Here is a 17,618-nt window from a genome sequence, read left to right as displayed (position 1 = left end):
TCCTTTGCTTGCTTAACTTATTTTTCTTTCTTTCTTTGGACACATTAAGGCAAGTAACAGCTTACTTTCACATACTCGTTTTTTGTTAGCAGTTTCTTCCCCCATTTCTGACTCAGAGGAGGAAAGTTGAGACTCCATCTCATCCTGTTCCCCCCTATCCGAAGCGCTTTCCAGATTATCATCAATATTCATTTCTCTGTCTATAGTCTGAGACAATCTGTTTATAACTGCATAAACCCTTTCTTCCACAAAATTATTTCAAGGAGTCTTTCTATGAATCTCCCTGCAGATGCCATTTAGAGTAGCCCGTTTTTACTATTTATAATAGCCCGTTCAACGTCCTCTTTTGCTAGACTTTATTTTCCCGGAAGATTTGTGCACGAGTGAGGTTGCCGCATCTGGGGTTGCGTCACAACGTCGGGTTTCCGGAGTTTAAATACCCATACGCAATTCACTTTACAAAATTACGTGATGGAATTAAAATGTTTAAACTATTTTAGTAACGCGTTTCAAAATGTTAAACAATTTTAATTATTATTGGTCGATCGTATTTATTAGTGTTTTCTAGATTAGGTTTATTTTGCGGACCGTTTATTTCGCTCGCCCCACGGTCGGGCGCCAACTGTCACGTTTTCACTTTTCACGTTCTCTTTTATTATTATTTGCTCTGCACACACTCTTAACTCAGGGGAGACGTTAAGGAGGACAGAGATGTTTAAAACTCCTAGTGGTTTATGTTCGAGCACTGGACGAGCGGTGTGTCCTTAAAACCTTTTTATTTAATCAAGAAAATCACTCAGACTCATTTATTCAAAGTTTCACGAATCAGAGCAACATCAGCGCTCCTTCGTTTTATTAAAATGCCTTTAATATTGGTTTAGTAGTTTGCGCATACTACCAAAACCCGAAAACATGTAACAATAATTAGCAATCCTAAGTTTATTACAAGCTTCAGCATTTAATACTTCAATAACATAATACAATTATATGTATTCAGTGCAGCCCTCAGGCTGGTTAAGCACAAAGCCTACAAGCACCCACTGCTATGTTTTAGCACATTCAATATAACACCCTCAATACCAAAACATAGTTTCAAAACCTCATAGCAATACAACCAATAAATGCGAGATACAATAATACCATTAATATGCTTACCTCCTATTATAAGGAAGAGTAGCGTGAACAAAAGAGAAGGACTGTTCTGTGGAGATCTGCAAAGGATGGACCACAAAGCTCTGCCAAGCTTGAGTGCGGTACCCTAGTGTGATCAGCTCAGGGTTTTTATACAATTTTGTCCCATTGCGAGCAATGAGAGGCCCCAATTAGTCCAAATCATCAATCCCCATGGACAGTCCTTATCTCTTAGCAAACAGTAATCTATAAGGAATTCAACCAACTTTTCAGTCCCACTCATATACCAATAAATCAACACTGGCCCATGATCTCACCCACTCATCCTTGCCCCCTCCTTTATTCGAAGAATTCAGGTAAAGCAGAGTTCACAAAATCCTTGCTGTTTTGATTCACTACTTAATATGTGTGTATTACAAAAAGAAGTGGTGTTTTTAAATATATGCAACACCAACATAGGAAAAGTGGTGTTTTTGAATAAATGCAACACCAACAGTTTATAATATAGCAGTTTATAGTTTATAATGGTTATAATTGAGTATATAAACTTGGCTTTCAGAAATATATTCCTTCATGTCAGCTCACTCAAATTAGTTTCCTTCTTTCCTTACTGGTGTACATTTAGCCGGTATTATAGGGAACTTTTATTCTATATCCCTTCTAGTATAGAGTTTTCCTTTTATGAAAAACCCAACTATTTTACTAAGCTGTGAAGTTGTAATGCCTTTCTCTCCTATGGGCCCCAATTGCCTGAACCCAATTGACACTTCGATGACCCTGTATTTTTCAGCTATATTCATACTGGCTAAATCCAGTTCGTTAAAGACATCTCCTCCCTTGCCAAGTTTGGTATTGATGGATGTTTCTATAAGTCCATACCTATATCTCATATGCCTCCTTTTGCCCTTCGACTAGTTATTTTAGGTGTTAAGACCATCCATTCTAACTCCCCACATGTGCAGTTTGGCCTTCAGTACTATAATCCTTCTGATAAGAAAATTCCGGCTTCCTCCCACCAAAAAGGCCTTCCAGCAGCTAATATTAATCTCTCCAAGGGCAGGCTGATAGAGAGTTCAAGAAGACGGTCACATAGTTTATTCTTCTAAAACCTACCTCCTGCTTTTTATTCTTCATTATTTATTCAATCCTTTTGTATGTTCTACTACAACTTTTCTTTATGCTGCATCTTTTAACTTCAAAGTCAAACTAATACATTACTTCTTATAGCATATGGCTGCTAACCTTATTACTTTCTGCTAGCAGCAATATATCAGCAATATTATAATAAGATTTTATTCAATTTTTCTGCTCTCTATTCGCGGTGTATCTTCTAACAATGCTTATTTCTCTTAAGTTAGAGTCTGCTTTTACTCTAGGTTGTTCTTACTCACCTACTTATTTTAAAACTGAATTACAAGCAGAAACCTATTTAAAGCGAGGTCTTTTAATCCTTTACTTAAAAATACCCCCAACTCCTTTTCCCTTTATATTCAAAAAGTTATAATTCTTGAATGCAAGCACACAGTAATTCTTTTCATTGAATTAGGACTCCGTTTTTTAACCATGCTCATCTTGGTAGAAAAGAGCTTCAGGTATACTATCATATTAAGCAAAGTGAATCATATGATCTTATACATAAAAATTGTTCATAGTATCTTATACTAACAGTAATTATCACTACCTATAATTACATGTTACCACAACAATCTATACCATTTAGAACAAGCATGTTAATATGTATCTAGTAATATAGCATTATTCTGTTATTCAGACTAGAAAGTTTCAGTAGAAATTCCAGCACCCTATTCTGGAGCTATGCCCATCTTGATAAGAGATGGTTTACAGCTGCCTGGGTTAGAGTGTCAGGCAGTCCCTGCTCCAGTTAAAGGGTCATACAAAGGGAGCATTCCTACAGCAATGGTTATAAACTAAAACTATTAAATATTACAAATACAAACTGAAAACTACTAAACATTACAAATGAGTATAGTACATGCATTTCATTAATATATTTAAATCATCCAATCCATGTCCAAGGCTTCAGCTCGTTCCCAGCAGGACTCCACTTCTGTCTTGGGTTCAGCTCGGGTCGGCTCTGCAAACACCACAATACCTATTTTGCTCTACATTATTAGTGGGCAGACTTAATACAACTGAATCTGAATCAATCAAGGAGCCGTGAACTCTAGCCACTGAAATTCTCCATGCAAAGGAATCCAATTTCTTACTACACATAATAACTGGTTCGGGGTCACCCATGACAGTGGTCACACCAAATATGGATTTGATTTAGATTTTTCTTCTGTTCACTCACTTTGCATTGAGTTAATTGATAAATATAATCTATTAACATGTCTATTTTTGAAAGCATTCTTACTTTACAGCATTTTTTCACACCTGCCTAAAACTTTTGCACAGTACTGTATTTTCATTTTAAAACGCAATATCTGTTATAAAAAAGTTCTCAGTTTCTATATCATCTCAGGAAATCTTTTGCACTTCCTGGGTCATTTCACCTCAGTAGTGTTTTCCATATCACATTTTAAAATAATGTAAGTTTTATTTGTTTCAAATGTGCTGTTTTGACTCTGCATTTTCTTTTAAAGCACGATATCTGGTGCTAGGTTAAAGAAATCTCTGTTATCAGGCCATGCTTTTCTATAGTGTTTCACTTTTACGGAGAGTGAAATTCTCCTCACCGCTTTCCTGGATTCTTTCCTGTCATTAACCAACCAGCTGCTTTGACCCACTGTGAGGTGAAATGACAAAGGCAGTGCAAGGGTGACGGATTCTCAAACCCCTTTCACACAGACGAGTCAGGCTGTGTCAAAGGGTTATGACGATATTATACCTGCATAGATTGTGCAATGTTGTGCTGTGTGAATGGGTATTTTGAAGAATTTTTTTAATGTCTCAGAGACAGCTCAGTAGCGCCATTTGTGTGTGAAAGTCGCTTAAGATAGTAGGGCATGGAAACAGAACTTCCTTTAACCAACGCTGCGCTTTTGAAAGCTATGTTCACTGTACAAGGTATAAAATGAGTGCAGTGTTCATTCCTCTCTGTCTCCCTCCAGGTGACTCTGAAGCTGCAGGGCTCCCAGCTGCCAGGCAGCTCCCAGCTCACACAGTACCACATCCGCTGTGAGGAGGAGGATAAGTTCCTGCTCATCTACACCCTGCTCAAGCTGGCCCTGGTCCGGGGCAAGACCCTCATCTTCATCGGGACCATTGACCGCTGCTACCGCCTCAAACTCTTCCTGGAGCAGTTCAGCATCCCTGCCTGCGTGCTCAACTCGGAGCTCCCTGTGCACTCCAGGTTTGTCACAGCTTTCCCACTCGAATCCTCCCACACAGATACCTGGCAATAACATGCTGTACTCGACGATTCTGTAAATGCCACAGATTGTGGCTCGGGGAGCACATTTTCTATGATGACAGGGCAGTAGAGCACTGTACACAAGAAGCCAAGTTACCAAGGAGCTGAGGGTGCAGTTTTACTATCTGACCGTGTCTGTTTGCTGCGTCTTCTCCAGGTGCCACATCATCGGGCAGTTTAACCAGGGGTTCTACGATTACATCATTGCCACGGATGAGCAGAGTCTAGAGGACCCCCCCGCCCTGCCCGGGGGGCACGGCAAGAAGGGCAAGAAGAAGAAAGCCCAGGGCAGGGGGTGGGTGCACTCTCATCTGTACATTATTTCTATGTGGTTGCCTTCAGGTCCATCTTTTCATTTCTGGGTGTGCTTGCTTGTCAGGTAGGAGGGGGATGTCAGCCTTCAAACTTTCTTTAAGTGGAATTATGTAGCCAGGGTGTTTTTGTGAAACGCTGGCAAGATAGTGATTGAAGTTCAAAACAATATAATCAAATTTAGACAACTTCCACACCCAGGCGTGCATACACAGAGGAAGTGGAGGGATTTTGAAGGGCAGCCTGACGTCAGATTCCTGTGTGAAAAGTGAAGCTGAAAAAGAAAGTAACATGAAAAAAATATATTCTGGGGGCACTAGCAACCACCCAGCATGGTTGTAAACACATTTTAAAAGGCTCAACAAAATTCTGGTTCTTGTCCTTTTTGGGGTTACAATACATTCGTATTACCCAGGCCTAATTGAATTTCTTTTAATCCAAACCTTGGTAAATCAAATAACCTATAATCTGAATAACAAGCAAATCTACATTTTGAAACCAATCCTCAATTTCATGGCTAAAGCATTTCCAGCTGATCAGCCAGTCTGCTGGAGATTCTTCAGCCAAGCTGATGTGATGTAGAGTCTTTCTGAATGTATCTTCGGGTGGATTGGACATGTTTTTTTTCTTTATTCTTTCTTCAGCGGGAAAGACAAAGAGTACAGCGTCTCGCGAGGGATTGATTTCCAGAACGTGGCTAATGTTATTAACTTCGACTTCCCCACAACCATAGAGTCGTACATCCACCGTGTCGGCAGGTGAGCTTTCCTCGGTTGTGCTGGTCAGTACTGCTTTACACTGTGAATGAGCTGCGATCACAGCACCGCATGCCTCCACTTACCTGGAAACCCCTGTCTGTCTCTCTTCAGGACAGCCCGTGCGGATAACCGCGGAACAGCCCTGACCTTCGTATTGCACACACAGCTCCCCCTGCTGGCTGAAATAGAAGATGCCCTCACTGCAGGTTAGTCTGGGAAAGCCAGTTCCACAACTGGGGCCAGTTACAATTGTAATTCGTAATGAATTGCAATTTCAATGTAATTTATAATTGTAGTTGATCTTTGGCACACTGGCATAACTGCAGTTGTACCATATACTAATTCCAGTTCAATTCCACACCTTTCCAAGCTTAATCATTCGCATTTCCATGTTGTGTTTTTCATTGAGCGATTCATTATTCTCGTATTTTCAACCACTTTTAGCGATCCCATTTGTTTGAAAAAATAAATGTTATATAGCATGTTTCTGTATTTGTACCTGTGATTACTGCTTGGTTATTTAGAAAAAATAGAGTAAACATGTTAATGTGTGTAGTTTATGTAACTTTTTACTATAATTATAATTACTGCAGCATAATTAATTGAACAGAATATCAATATCCCTTTGGTTTTTCATTATTTCAGTGCTGTTAAGAGTATGGAGACTGAGTGAAGTGACACAGTATTGAAACCTTCTCTCCCTTTTCAGAGAATGCAGACTGCGCCCTGAAACCGTACGAGTTTAAGATGCAGGAGATTGAGGGGTTCAGATACAGGTGTCGGGTGAGTGAGAGAACGCAGTGTCCACAATGCTGGTTTGTTTAAGATGCAGGAGATTGAGGGGTTCAGATACAGGTGTCGGGTGAGTGAGAGAACGCAGTGTCCACAGTGCTGGTTTGTTTAAGACGCAGGAGATTGAGGGGTTCAGAAACAGGTGTCGGGTGAGTGAGAGAACGCAGTGTCCACAGTGCTGGTTTGTTTAAGACGCAGGAGATTGAGGGGTTCAGATACAGGTGTCGGGTGAGTGAGAGAACGCAGTGTCCACAGTGCTGGTTTGTTTAAGACGCAGGAGATTGAGGGGTTCAGATACAGGTATCGGGTGAGTGAGAGAACGCAGTGTCCACAATGCTGGTTTGTTTAAGACGCAGGAGATTGAGGGGTTCAGATACAGGTATCGGGTGAGTGAGAGAGAGAACGCAGTGTCCACAGTGTTGCTTCATCTCTGAGGGGTTGCTGTAGATCTGCAGGCTGACCTGGTTAAACTGCTCTCTCCATAGGATGCCATGCGCTCTGTCACCAAGCAGGCTGTGAAGGAGGCCCGTCTGAAGGAGATCAAACAGGAGCTGCTCAACTCTGAGAAACTCAAAGTGAGTCGAACATCACCAGCATTTCCATCATTTAAAGAACATTGCAAGACTAAGGGCTAGGCTAACTGGGAAATCTGTTATCGGCAGCCTGCAAAGTGCGGAGCAGATACTAAAATTATACCCTCACACTCCATAACTCACAAACTACGTAGGTTAGTTTTTCTTTGTCAGTCATGTAAAGTTGTAAAACAAATATTCTTAATAGCGTTTCAGTGCATATTGTTTTACATATTTGTAGAGTTTATATATCCAGAACCGTCTCCAAACTTTTATTATGTAGTCCTAGCCTCATATATATGTTTAGGGTTACAGACTATAAGCTTTCACTTACTGTGCACTTACTACATGATTATGAGGGCCCTCTGTATATGCCTGCACTGGTTATTATACAAGGTAAGGGCTGCAGATACTGCAATACATGATCCTAGATGAGCATGTTTCTGGGACTCTAATATGGCTAATATTTATTGTCTTCACATTTGGTAAACGGCTGTATTTTTTTATTCTTTCAGTCAAGTACTTTTTTCTATTTTATTGTTTTTAACCACTGGACATGTGAATGATACAGATATTTTTCACATGTCCTTTGACAGATTAGATGCTTTGTGTTTGTCCCCTAAGAACCCCATGTGTAGTCACCTCTGGAGGGACTGTATTGGAATGACCATGATCAAGTGTGGTTAGAACAGTCTCAGATCTCCTGTTGGAACTCGGTGGAATTCCTCAGTGTTCTTTTTAAAGACAGTGTTCGCGTTCCCAGATGTGTTTGAATGTGAGAGCCACATGTGTGAAAAGCAGGTGCTGCTCTTTAGTTCGAGTTGCCTGCCCTACAGTAGGATAGATTAGCCAGTGTCTTTATAGAAGGCAGCAAGCTAGCTCCATCTAGTGATCTGCCGTTTTAGAAACCAGTGTCCTTCAGCTTTGCTGGTACTGGTGTCAATAGCAAAGACACTGGCTGATCTGATCTTACTGTATGGCAGCAACTAGAACCGAAGAGCAGCTCCTAAACTAATCAGACAATATGTGAACCACTAATAATGATTTCCAACACCACAAAAAGGTAAGGGAACAATAAAAAAGAAAGAAATGTAATAAAGCTAATTAATCTCCTGTATATACTGTATAAAACATATTGTAATCTGGCTCCTTGACTGCTACAGCCAGATAAACTGCACAGCAATCTCCTGTAGAGACAACACAGCCCGATTTTGCAAGGGCTGCTGGTTCATGTTTTTCTTTGGGCTTTCCTCTCCAGACGTACTTTGACGATAACCCTCGAGACTTCCAGCTACTACGCCACGATAAAGCTCTGCACCCCGCCATCATCAAACCCCACCTGAAGAACGTTCCCGAGTATCTCAGTGAGTGTTAACAGGACTAATCAAAGCATTCATTCCAGGGGGCTTTATTAAAGTAGGGCTTCCCAAACTTCCTTGGCTTCTTAGGCATCTTGACTGAGGAGCCCAGTGAATCTATAGAAACGGAGTACCTTACTTTCATTGCAAGCAACATGTAGCTTTTCTCAAGAAAAATTCAGTAGAACTCCCAGCTTTTTCTGGATGTTTTTGCTCTGAAGGGTGTAAATTAGGCAGCAGATCACACACTTTGGGTAATGAAGGCCAGCTTTCTTTGTAATGCAGGCACATCTATACTCAATATACTCCGCGTCATGTTTTTTAAAGTGGTCAGGGCTTGAATTTCAGCGCAGGATTTGTGCATTTTCCAAGTTGCTCCCGCATATCTGCAACTTTCAGTGCAGGAAAAATCCCGCAGAGAGATTTGAAGACATCAAGCTACTGTATTTTTCACCCAGTTCAGAATGCCTGAAACGCTACAACAGTCTCTAAGGAAGTCGGTGTCAGTGACGAAAGCACTGTGAGCCGCATTCTGCGTAGGTCTGGTTAAAATAAATCAAAGTAGTGCTGGATATTTTAAGTGCCGCAAGACTTTATTCGCTTGTACGTGATTCTCGGCCGCTATCTTTAAGCATTATAGAAACTCAGTACACTGCAGTAAGTAAACAGTTTTGAAAAAAGAAAGATGATATTAAGTCTATCTAGGTGTTTTGCAAGCGGTAACTTTCAGTTGAACTCTTAAATCTCAGCCCATTCATTTTGGGGCGTCAGCGCACCGACGGCTACGCACATATTACGCAGGCACCATAAAAGCCACCTACCTGGTTCATGGTCTGAAGTTCAGCCTCTCATCATGTGACAGAGTCTATTGTTCCGTCATTTTAGCAGCTATACTGAAAGGGACGTTATCGTTAGACGCTCAGCTCCTCCCACACCCCATTGTTAATTTCATATTAAGGTTCAATGGTGCAGTGTTTTTTCTATGATTTTATATATATATATATATATATATATATATATATATATATATATATATATATACACACACACACACACACACACACACACACACACACACACACAACGCTTTTCCAAAAAAATCATGTGTTTGGTCACTGCTACATATAGAGATATATATATATATATATATATATATATTTTTGTTTTTGTTTTTAATACATATTGCCTCTACCATATAGTATGCCTGGTCCTGTTGCAACTTGCATAATATGAAATTAAATTTTGTGGCCTTTCATTTGATATGTTACATGCATGTAATACAAACTATCCAGTACTTAAACATACATAAATTAACAGAGTTAAAAAAAAAAAAAAAGAAATGGCACGCTGGTTAAAAAAAGCACCTTTTTCTTCTGCTGAATGCAAAACCTTCGTCAGGCAATGGCAAATTCTGTGAGAGAGGGTGTTTGTTTGTTTGTTTTTAGTGAGGGTGTTTGCTTGTACCATTAGAAGTGCTACTGCTTTCATTGTGTTTACCTAACGGCAGCGTTCATGTAAATGAATTGATTACCCAGTCTGGGGAACATTGTTTTGCCTGGGTCATTTGGGAGAGAAGTTGCAGCCCCCTGAGAACACCCTGTGCCCTCCAGGGGTCTGTTTGTTAACCTTGTTCAAAAAATGTACGGAATGTGTTCGACTGTAGATCTGTCGCATTCTACATGGCAAACCCCATCACTGCCTTGATTCTACACCAATACTTACTCCAGACGTTTCTCACCACCCTTGATCACTCCTAGCCTCCTGTAGACATTTCTCACCACACTTCATCACTCCTAGCCTCCTGTAGACGTTTCTCACCACTCTTCATCACTCCTAGCCTCCTGTAGACGTTTCTCACCACTCTTCATCACTCCTAGCCTCCTGTAGACGTTTCTCACCACTCTTCATCACTCCTAGCCTCCTGTAGACGTTTCTCACCACACTTCATCACTCCTAGCCTCCTGTAGACGTTTCTCACCACTCTTCATCACTCCTAGCCTCCTGTAGATGTTTCTCACCACTCTTCATCACTCCTTGCCTCCTGTAGATGTTTCTCACCACTCTTCATCACTCCTTGCCTCCTGTAGATGTTTCTCACCACTCTTCATCACTCCTAGCCTCCTGTAGATGTTTCTCACCACTCTTCATCACTCCTAGCCTCCTGTAGACGTTTCTCACCACACTCCATCACTCCTAGCCTCCTGTAGACGTTTCTCACCACTCTTTATCACTCCTAGCCTCCTGTAGACGTTTCTCACCACTCATCATCACTCCTAGCCTCCTTTAGACGTTTCTCACCACTCTTCGTCACTCCTAGCCTCCTGTAGATGTTTCTCACCACACTTGATCACTCCTAGCCTCCTGTAGACGTTTCTCACCACACTTGATCACTCCTAGCCTCCTGTAGACGTTTCTCACCACACTTCGTCACTCCTAGCCTCCTGTAGACGTTTCTCACCACTCTTCGTCACTCCTAGCCTCCTGTAGACGTTTCTCACCACTCTTCGTCACTCCTAGCCTCCTGTAGATGTTTCTCACCACACTTGGTCACTCCTAGCCTCCTGTAGACGTTTCTCACCACACTTCATCACTCGTAGCCTCCTGTAGATGTTTCTCACCACTCTTCGTCACTCCAAGCCTCCAGTAGACGTTTCTCACCACACTTCATCACTCCTAGCCTCCTGTAGACGTTTCTCACCACACTTCATCACTCCTAGCCTCCTGTAGATGTTTCTCACCACTCTTCATCACTCCTAGCCTCCTGTAGACGTTTCTCACCACACTTCATCACTCCTAGCCTCCTGTAGACGTTTCTCACCACACTTCATCACTCCTAGCCTCCTGTAGACGTTTCTCACCACTCTTTATCACTCCTAGCCTCCTGTAGACGTTTCTCGCCACTCTTCATCACTCCTAGCCTCCTGTAGATGTTTCTCACCACACTTGATCACTCCTAGCCTCCTGTAGACGTTTCTCACCACTCTTCATCACTCCTAGCCTCCTGTAGATGTTTCTCACCACTCTTCATCACTCCTAGCCTCCTGTAGACGTTTCTCACCACTCTTCATCACTCCTAGCCTCCTGTAGACGTTTCTCACCACTCTTCATCACTCCTAGCCTCCTGTAGACGTTTCTCACCACTCTTCATCACTCCTAGCCTCCTGTAGACGTTTCTCACCACTCTTCATCACTCGTAGCCTCCTGTAGACGTTTCGGACTGCATTTGGCTATAATCTGTTAAACTCTTAGTTTTAGTTTTAGTCAGTATAGATAAGCTCAGGCATTGTTATATACACCAACTCAAATAAATACCTCTCTTAAGGTGAGACTTAAAAAAAAAAAAAAAAGTGAGTAGAATCTTACAAATTGAAAGTTTTTATAGTAACACTAACTAAGGGGGAATAGAAATGGTCAAGCGTACAGTCTGTATGCACAATCATTCAGCTGTGCTAAGTCCAAAACCCAATGTAACCCTTCCACAGTCCCTCCCACACTGAGGGGTGTTGCCCATCCTGTAATACGTAAGAAGAGGCAGAGACGAACACAGGGCATAGCCGGGGGCAGAGAAACGAAGAAGAACTTCAAGGTGAGTTCACCAGCGGCAAAGCACATGCTGAGCAGCTTCTTTGTGCTACGGCATAACCACCGTTGATGGATGAGCTCTAAAAATAAACTCATGAATTTAACTAAACATATTTTAACACTGAATATGTTCTCTGCTGTTTATTAAACCCAGTTTTTTCCTTTCTTGGCTTCTAGCAACAACACAAAAAGAGGAACCCTCTGAAGAGCTTCAGATACACAGGAAAGCAGGGCCAGGGGAAGAGTGGTCGAGGGGCGAAGTCCTAGACCAGTGAGAGGCAGGACTGGACTGGGGGGCAGGGCTATGTATATCTGCATGAAAAGAGAAATCAGTGACTGTTTGGGGCAGTGGTGGGTCCGTGCCACCAAAGACTGGAGACTCTACAGAGTTTGTATTGCCCACCTGCTTGTCATCCTTTCTGTAGTGAGGAGAACTTTAAACTCCACGCTGATGAAGGCATTCGCTTCATGACATTGTTTGCTTAATCTCTATAGCAGTCAGTCTGAATGTTGAAACCCAGGATTGGTTACCGGACTGCTGCCCTTTTCTTTTTCGAACTATAGAGATTGTGTCCTTTTTGGGCTTTATATTACTGCTCTCCCATAATCAAGCTGTGGTCTACCAAGCACACCTCCTTTTCATGCCCTTTTTAAAACGTTGAGGTGCCATCAAGCCATTTACTCTGAAACCATCTGTAGATTTGTGAGTGTGTTCACAAGGATTTTGTCCTTTTTCTAAGAAGGTTACTGCACATAGTCTTGGTCGGTGTTAGTCTGGGTCTGTGAACCCAGCTGCATGTGTGTAATAGTAAAGTGCCCGTCTCCTGGCCTTGTTCAGGTCGTGCTGAGGGATTAGGACATCAAGCTCACAGCTGCGCTTCATGCTGATTGGGTCAGGTTCAAAGTCACTTGCACAAGTTTAACTGGACTGCACCCTGGGCTACAAGGTGTGCCTTTCTGGATCTTATCTCATACCTGGTAAGGGTGCCTGTGTGTCTAGAGAGCACACAGTGGTTGCTTTTTGTTCCTTTTATTTGCAAATGTGTAATTGTATTATTTTCAATAATTAAGTTCAAAAAGGGGTATCTAAAATAATTTATTCTTCAGCTTTTTTGTAGTCATGTGCTACTTTACTCATGTGAAATTTAAAGGTCATGTTACTGTTTTATATTGATAAATAAATATGGCTGTGTACTGTACCGTCACTTCAAGACTCACTTTTAATCTTTATCCCAAACTTTAACTAGTTGGAGTTTATCTGTTATATGGCTCCCTCTTGTGGTCACTTTGGTGAAGAAAAACAATCTCGAAACATTTCTGTGAGGCGTTGTTCACTTTCTAAAACATACATTTAATCAAAATTAAATGAATACTACAAACTCCCTAGCGGTCAATAGATTTGACAGATATGTTTAGGGGGTCATTGTAAAACCACACAAACTGTAGCCTACGTTTCATATTTATAATAATTGGAACACTGGCCTTGAAACAGAATCACTCGGATCCCTTACTTAATAAACATCTTGGTATCCCTGAATCATCTCCTCTTTTAAATAGATGTGCATTGTATAAATAATCAAGCCATCTTCCAAGTGCAGTGGCCCCTGCCTCACTACATATCTTGGTATCCCTGAATAGGAAATGAACAGGCCTGGTTTCAAACTGCTTTCAAGTCAACCCCGTGGCAGATCATGGAGAAGATGTGATTGATCTTGTGTGTCAGCTCCCACTGTAGTCTAGTCTGTCTGCCAGTTCCTTCAAGTACAATATGGCTTTCAGTATGATTTGACACAACTTGTTCTTCATGGTTTTCCGGTCTGAATTGTAGTTTGATAGATTGTAACTGCAAGCTTCATCTTTATCAATTCTTCTATGTAAATCTGAGGAAAGCATTGATAAAGATATGAAGCATGGTTTCCTAGAGATGACATTGGAATTCACTGAGCATAGTCTGAGAAGTTCTTTTACAGAGACCCTCTTCTGCGGTGATAGAAGATCCTTTACACAATTTTCAATATTGTTAGAGTTTTAGTCATAGATTCCAGAAATCACATCAGAAACACTACAATTTTATACATTTCATGGCCAAACTGAGGTCCAAAGTTCATTGGTCCAAAGGTTTTTTTAGCAGTGAGGTAGTTCCACAGATGTACAAAAATAAAGATGTGGCATAGGTGGTATCAAGTTGAGAGTTTCACACAAGGAAGTCCTAATAGGGGTCTAACTGTTAAAAAATTAATTTTGGGATCTTTTTTTATTCCTGAGATACAAATAATTATTTTTTTTTTTAAAAAAGAAGCTGTTTTACCAGGCGGAATTGCATTTTCAGGGCATATTCTATTCCAACTAGGGGAAAGAAAGTTGATAAAAATAATTGAAAATGTAAGTCTTTTGACAGATTGTTTTATATTGTATGACTTTGGTTGTGTTTTAAATATTCCTTATGATTTAAGAGTTAAATAGTGCTAGGTCCCACTCCTGTGTAAGGTATGGAACCAACTCCCCAGTAATGTTGGTGAAGCTGACACCCTGGGTTCCTTCAAGAAGCTGCTTGATGAGATTCTGGGATCAATAAGCTACTAACAACCAATCGAGCAAGATGGGCTGAATGGCCTCCTCTCGTTTGTAAACTTTATTATGTTCTATGAGCTCTCGTTTCTGAGCATGTCTGAGCCACATGAGCTCTCTTTACTGAGAGCAGCCTCTGAGCCACATGAGCTCTCCTTACTGAGAGCAGCCTCTGAACCACATGAGCTCTCTTTACTGAGAGCAGCTCTGAACCACATGGAGCTCTCTTACTGAGAGCAGCTCTGAACCACATGAGCTCTCTTACTGAGAGCAGCCTCTGACCACATGAGCTCTCTTTACTGAGAGCAGCCTCTGAACCACATTAGCTCTTACTGAGAGCAGCCTCTGACCACATGAGCTCTCTTACTGAGAGCAGCCTCTGCGCCACATGAGCTCTCTTACTGAGAGCAGCCTCTGACCACATGAGCTCTCTTTACTGAGAGCAGTCTCTGAGCCACATGAGCTCTCTTACTGAGAGCAGCCTCTGCGCCACATGAGCTCTCTTTACTGAGAGCAGCCTCTGAGCCACATGAGCTCTCTTTACTGAGAGCAGCCTCTGAACCACATGAGCTCTCTTACTGAGAGCAGCCTCTGCGCCACATGAGCTCTCTTTACTGAGAGCAGCCTCTGAGCCACATGAGCTCTCTTACTGAGAGCAGCCTCTGACCCCATGAGCTCTCTTTACTGAGAGCAGCCTCTGAACCACATTAGCTCTTACTGAGAGCAGCCTCTGACCACATGAGCTCTCTTTACTGAGAGCAGCTCTGAACCACATGAGCTCTCTTTACTGAGAGCAGCTCTGAACCACATGAGCTATCTTACTGAGATCAGCTCTGAACCACATGAGCTCTCTTTACTGAGAGCAGCTCTGAACCACATGAGCTCTCTTTACTGAGAGCAGCTCTGAACCACATGAGCTCTCTTTACTGAGAGCAGCTCTGACCACATGAGCTCTCTTTACTGAGAGCAGCTCTGAACCACATGAGCTCTCTTTACTGAGAGCAGCTCTGAACCACATGAGCTCTCTTTACTGAGAGCAGCTCTGAACCACATGAGCTCTCTTACTGAGAGCAGCTCTGAACCACATGAGCTCTCTTTACTGAGAGCAGCTCTGAACCACATGAGCTCTCTTTACTGAGAGCAGCTCTGAACCACATGAGCTCTCTTTCTTGCTATGCTGTGACCAGCTCATGCAGAGGCACGTTCTATCAGTGTCACTCAGCAGTCTCCTACACACACCGCACTGAACCCATGGTTGAACAGAGCAGGAATTGTTCTAGACACCGGAGACATTGATTATCGTAATCATTTTTAATCTATTTTTTGGGCAGTTTCACTCATGCACAGTATCATGAGCAATTGTTTTAGTGACCGCTCGTAAGATGCAACTAGTACAGCAGGAAAATGACACTTCTGTAATTGATAATGTGCCATAAAACAGAGCACCGTGTCACTTGCGAGGAATACTGTCCCTTTTATTCCCCACGCGAATAGTCTTTTTCTTGTGATAGAAGTACAGTAGCTAGGTAGAGATAAAGCATTCTAAGAACTTGGCAGGGATTACTTTTTATGATATCTAAATAATCAAATAAAAGGCTTCTGCACACAATGTACCACTAAAGGTCAAACACAATCATAATTACTGTTCATAAATTCTCTTGTAAGACTTCCGCATACATATCACTTCATTATTAGGGAGTGGTTAATATGTAGAAAACAGAAAGTATTGATTAGAGGAAAAACCTCAAAATTTTTTTGAGGATGCAACATCAACAATGGATAATTGCAAAGCATACAACATGGTTTATTTAGATTTCCAGAAAGCTTTTGACAAAGTCCCGCATAAAAGATGAATTCTCAAACTGAACGCAGTAGGGATTCAAGGAAATGCATGCACATGGATTAGGGAGTGGTTAACATGTAGAAAACAGAAAGTACTGATTAGAGGAGAAAACTCGAAATAGAGCGAGGTAACCAGTGGAGTACCACAGGGATCATTATTAGGTCCTCTGCTATTCCTAATCTACATTAATGATTTAGATTCTGGTATAGTAAGCAAACTTGTTAAATTTGCAGACGACACAAAAATAGGAGGAGTGGCAAACACTGTTGCGGCAGCAAAGGTCATTCAAAATGATCTAGACAGCATTCAGAACTGGGCAGACACGTGGCAAATGACATTTAATAGAGAAAAGTGTAAAGTACTGCACGCAGGCAATAAAAATGTGCATTATAAATATCATATGGGAGATACTGAAATTGAAGAAGGAATCTTTGAAAAAGACCTAAGAGTTTATGTTGACTCAGAAATGTCTTCATCTAACAATGTGGGGAAGCTATAAAAAAAAGGCCAACAAGATGCTCGGATATATTGTGAGAAGTGTTGAATTTAAATCAAGGGAAATAATGTTAAAACTTTACAATGCGTTAGTAAGACCTCACCTAGAATATTGTGTTCAGTTCTGGTCACCTCGTTACAAAAAGGATATTGCTGCTCTAGAAAGAGTGCAGAGAAGAGCAACCAAAATTATCCCGGGTTTAAAGGCATGTCGTACGCAGACAGGTTAAAAGAACTGAATCTATTCAGTCTTGAACAAAGAAGACTACACGGTGATCTGATTCAAGCATTCAAAATCCTAAAAAGTATCGACCCAGGGGACTTTTTGGACCTGAAAAAAGAAACAAGGACCAGGGGTCACAAATGGAGATTAGATAAAGGGGCATTCAGAACAGAAAATAGGAGGCACTTTTTTACACAGAGAATTGTGAGGGTCTGGAACCAACTCCCCAGTATTGTTGTTGAAGCTGACACCCTAGGATCCTTCAAGAAGCTGCTTGATGAGATTCTGGGATCAATAAGCTACTAACAACCAAACGAGCAAGATGGGCTGAATGGCCTCCTCTCGTTTGTAAACTTTCTTATGTTCTTATAACATTTGCAGTTTAATCCCACTGTTTTATGAGGGATTGTAACAGAACAAGGAGCCCTGAACATGATTGTTTGTTTATTTTTAGAATGGGGTACACCTCCGCCCCTGTGCAATTTATTATTTTGTATTTGTTTATTTGTATTATTATTATTATTATTATTATTATTATTATTATTATTATTATTATTATTATTGAAAATAATATCAAATTCTAATTCAAATTGGCTTTATTGGCATGA

The 17,618-nt window shown here is 41.3% G+C and overlaps 2 protein-coding genes across 2 annotated transcripts in view; one reads left to right on the top strand and one right to left on the bottom strand.

Annotated features, from left to right (window-relative positions):
- LOC117969769 (probable ATP-dependent RNA helicase DDX56) overlaps positions 1–13,086 on the top strand; it is a 30,334-nt gene extending 17,248 nt beyond the window's left edge. Inside the window, exons 6-14 of the mRNA XM_059013515.1 lie at positions 4,206–4,447; positions 4,665–4,802; positions 5,464–5,577; positions 5,689–5,783; positions 6,287–6,360; positions 6,855–6,944; positions 8,200–8,305; positions 11,782–11,885; positions 12,059–13,086. Of these exons, the coding sequence (XP_058869498.1) occupies positions 4,206–4,447; positions 4,665–4,802; positions 5,464–5,577; positions 5,689–5,783; positions 6,287–6,360; positions 6,855–6,944; positions 8,200–8,305; positions 11,782–11,885; positions 12,059–12,148 (1,053 nt within the window). The 3' untranslated portion in view covers positions 12,149–13,086. The remainder of the gene's footprint in view (positions 1–4,205; positions 4,448–4,664; positions 4,803–5,463; positions 5,578–5,688; positions 5,784–6,286; positions 6,361–6,854; positions 6,945–8,199; positions 8,306–11,781; positions 11,886–12,058) is intronic.
- LOC117966425 (synaptobrevin homolog YKT6) overlaps positions 3,010–17,618 on the bottom strand; it is a 160,382-nt gene continuing 145,773 nt past the window's right edge. Inside the window, exon 7 of the mRNA XM_059013518.1 lies at positions 3,010–3,226. Coding sequence (XP_058869501.1) covers positions 3,149–3,226 — 78 coding nt within the window. The 3' untranslated portion in view covers positions 3,010–3,148. The remainder of the gene's footprint in view (positions 3,227–17,618) is intronic.

The sequence above is a fragment of the Acipenser ruthenus genome, chromosome 46 (assembly GCF_902713425.1).
Source record: "Acipenser ruthenus chromosome 46, fAciRut3.2 maternal haplotype, whole genome shotgun sequence".
NCBI classification, from domain to species: domain Eukaryota; kingdom Metazoa; phylum Chordata; class Actinopteri; order Acipenseriformes; family Acipenseridae; genus Acipenser; species Acipenser ruthenus.
The sequence above is the reverse complement of the archived record's forward strand: the minus strand, read 5'-3'. Positions and strand labels throughout refer to the sequence as shown.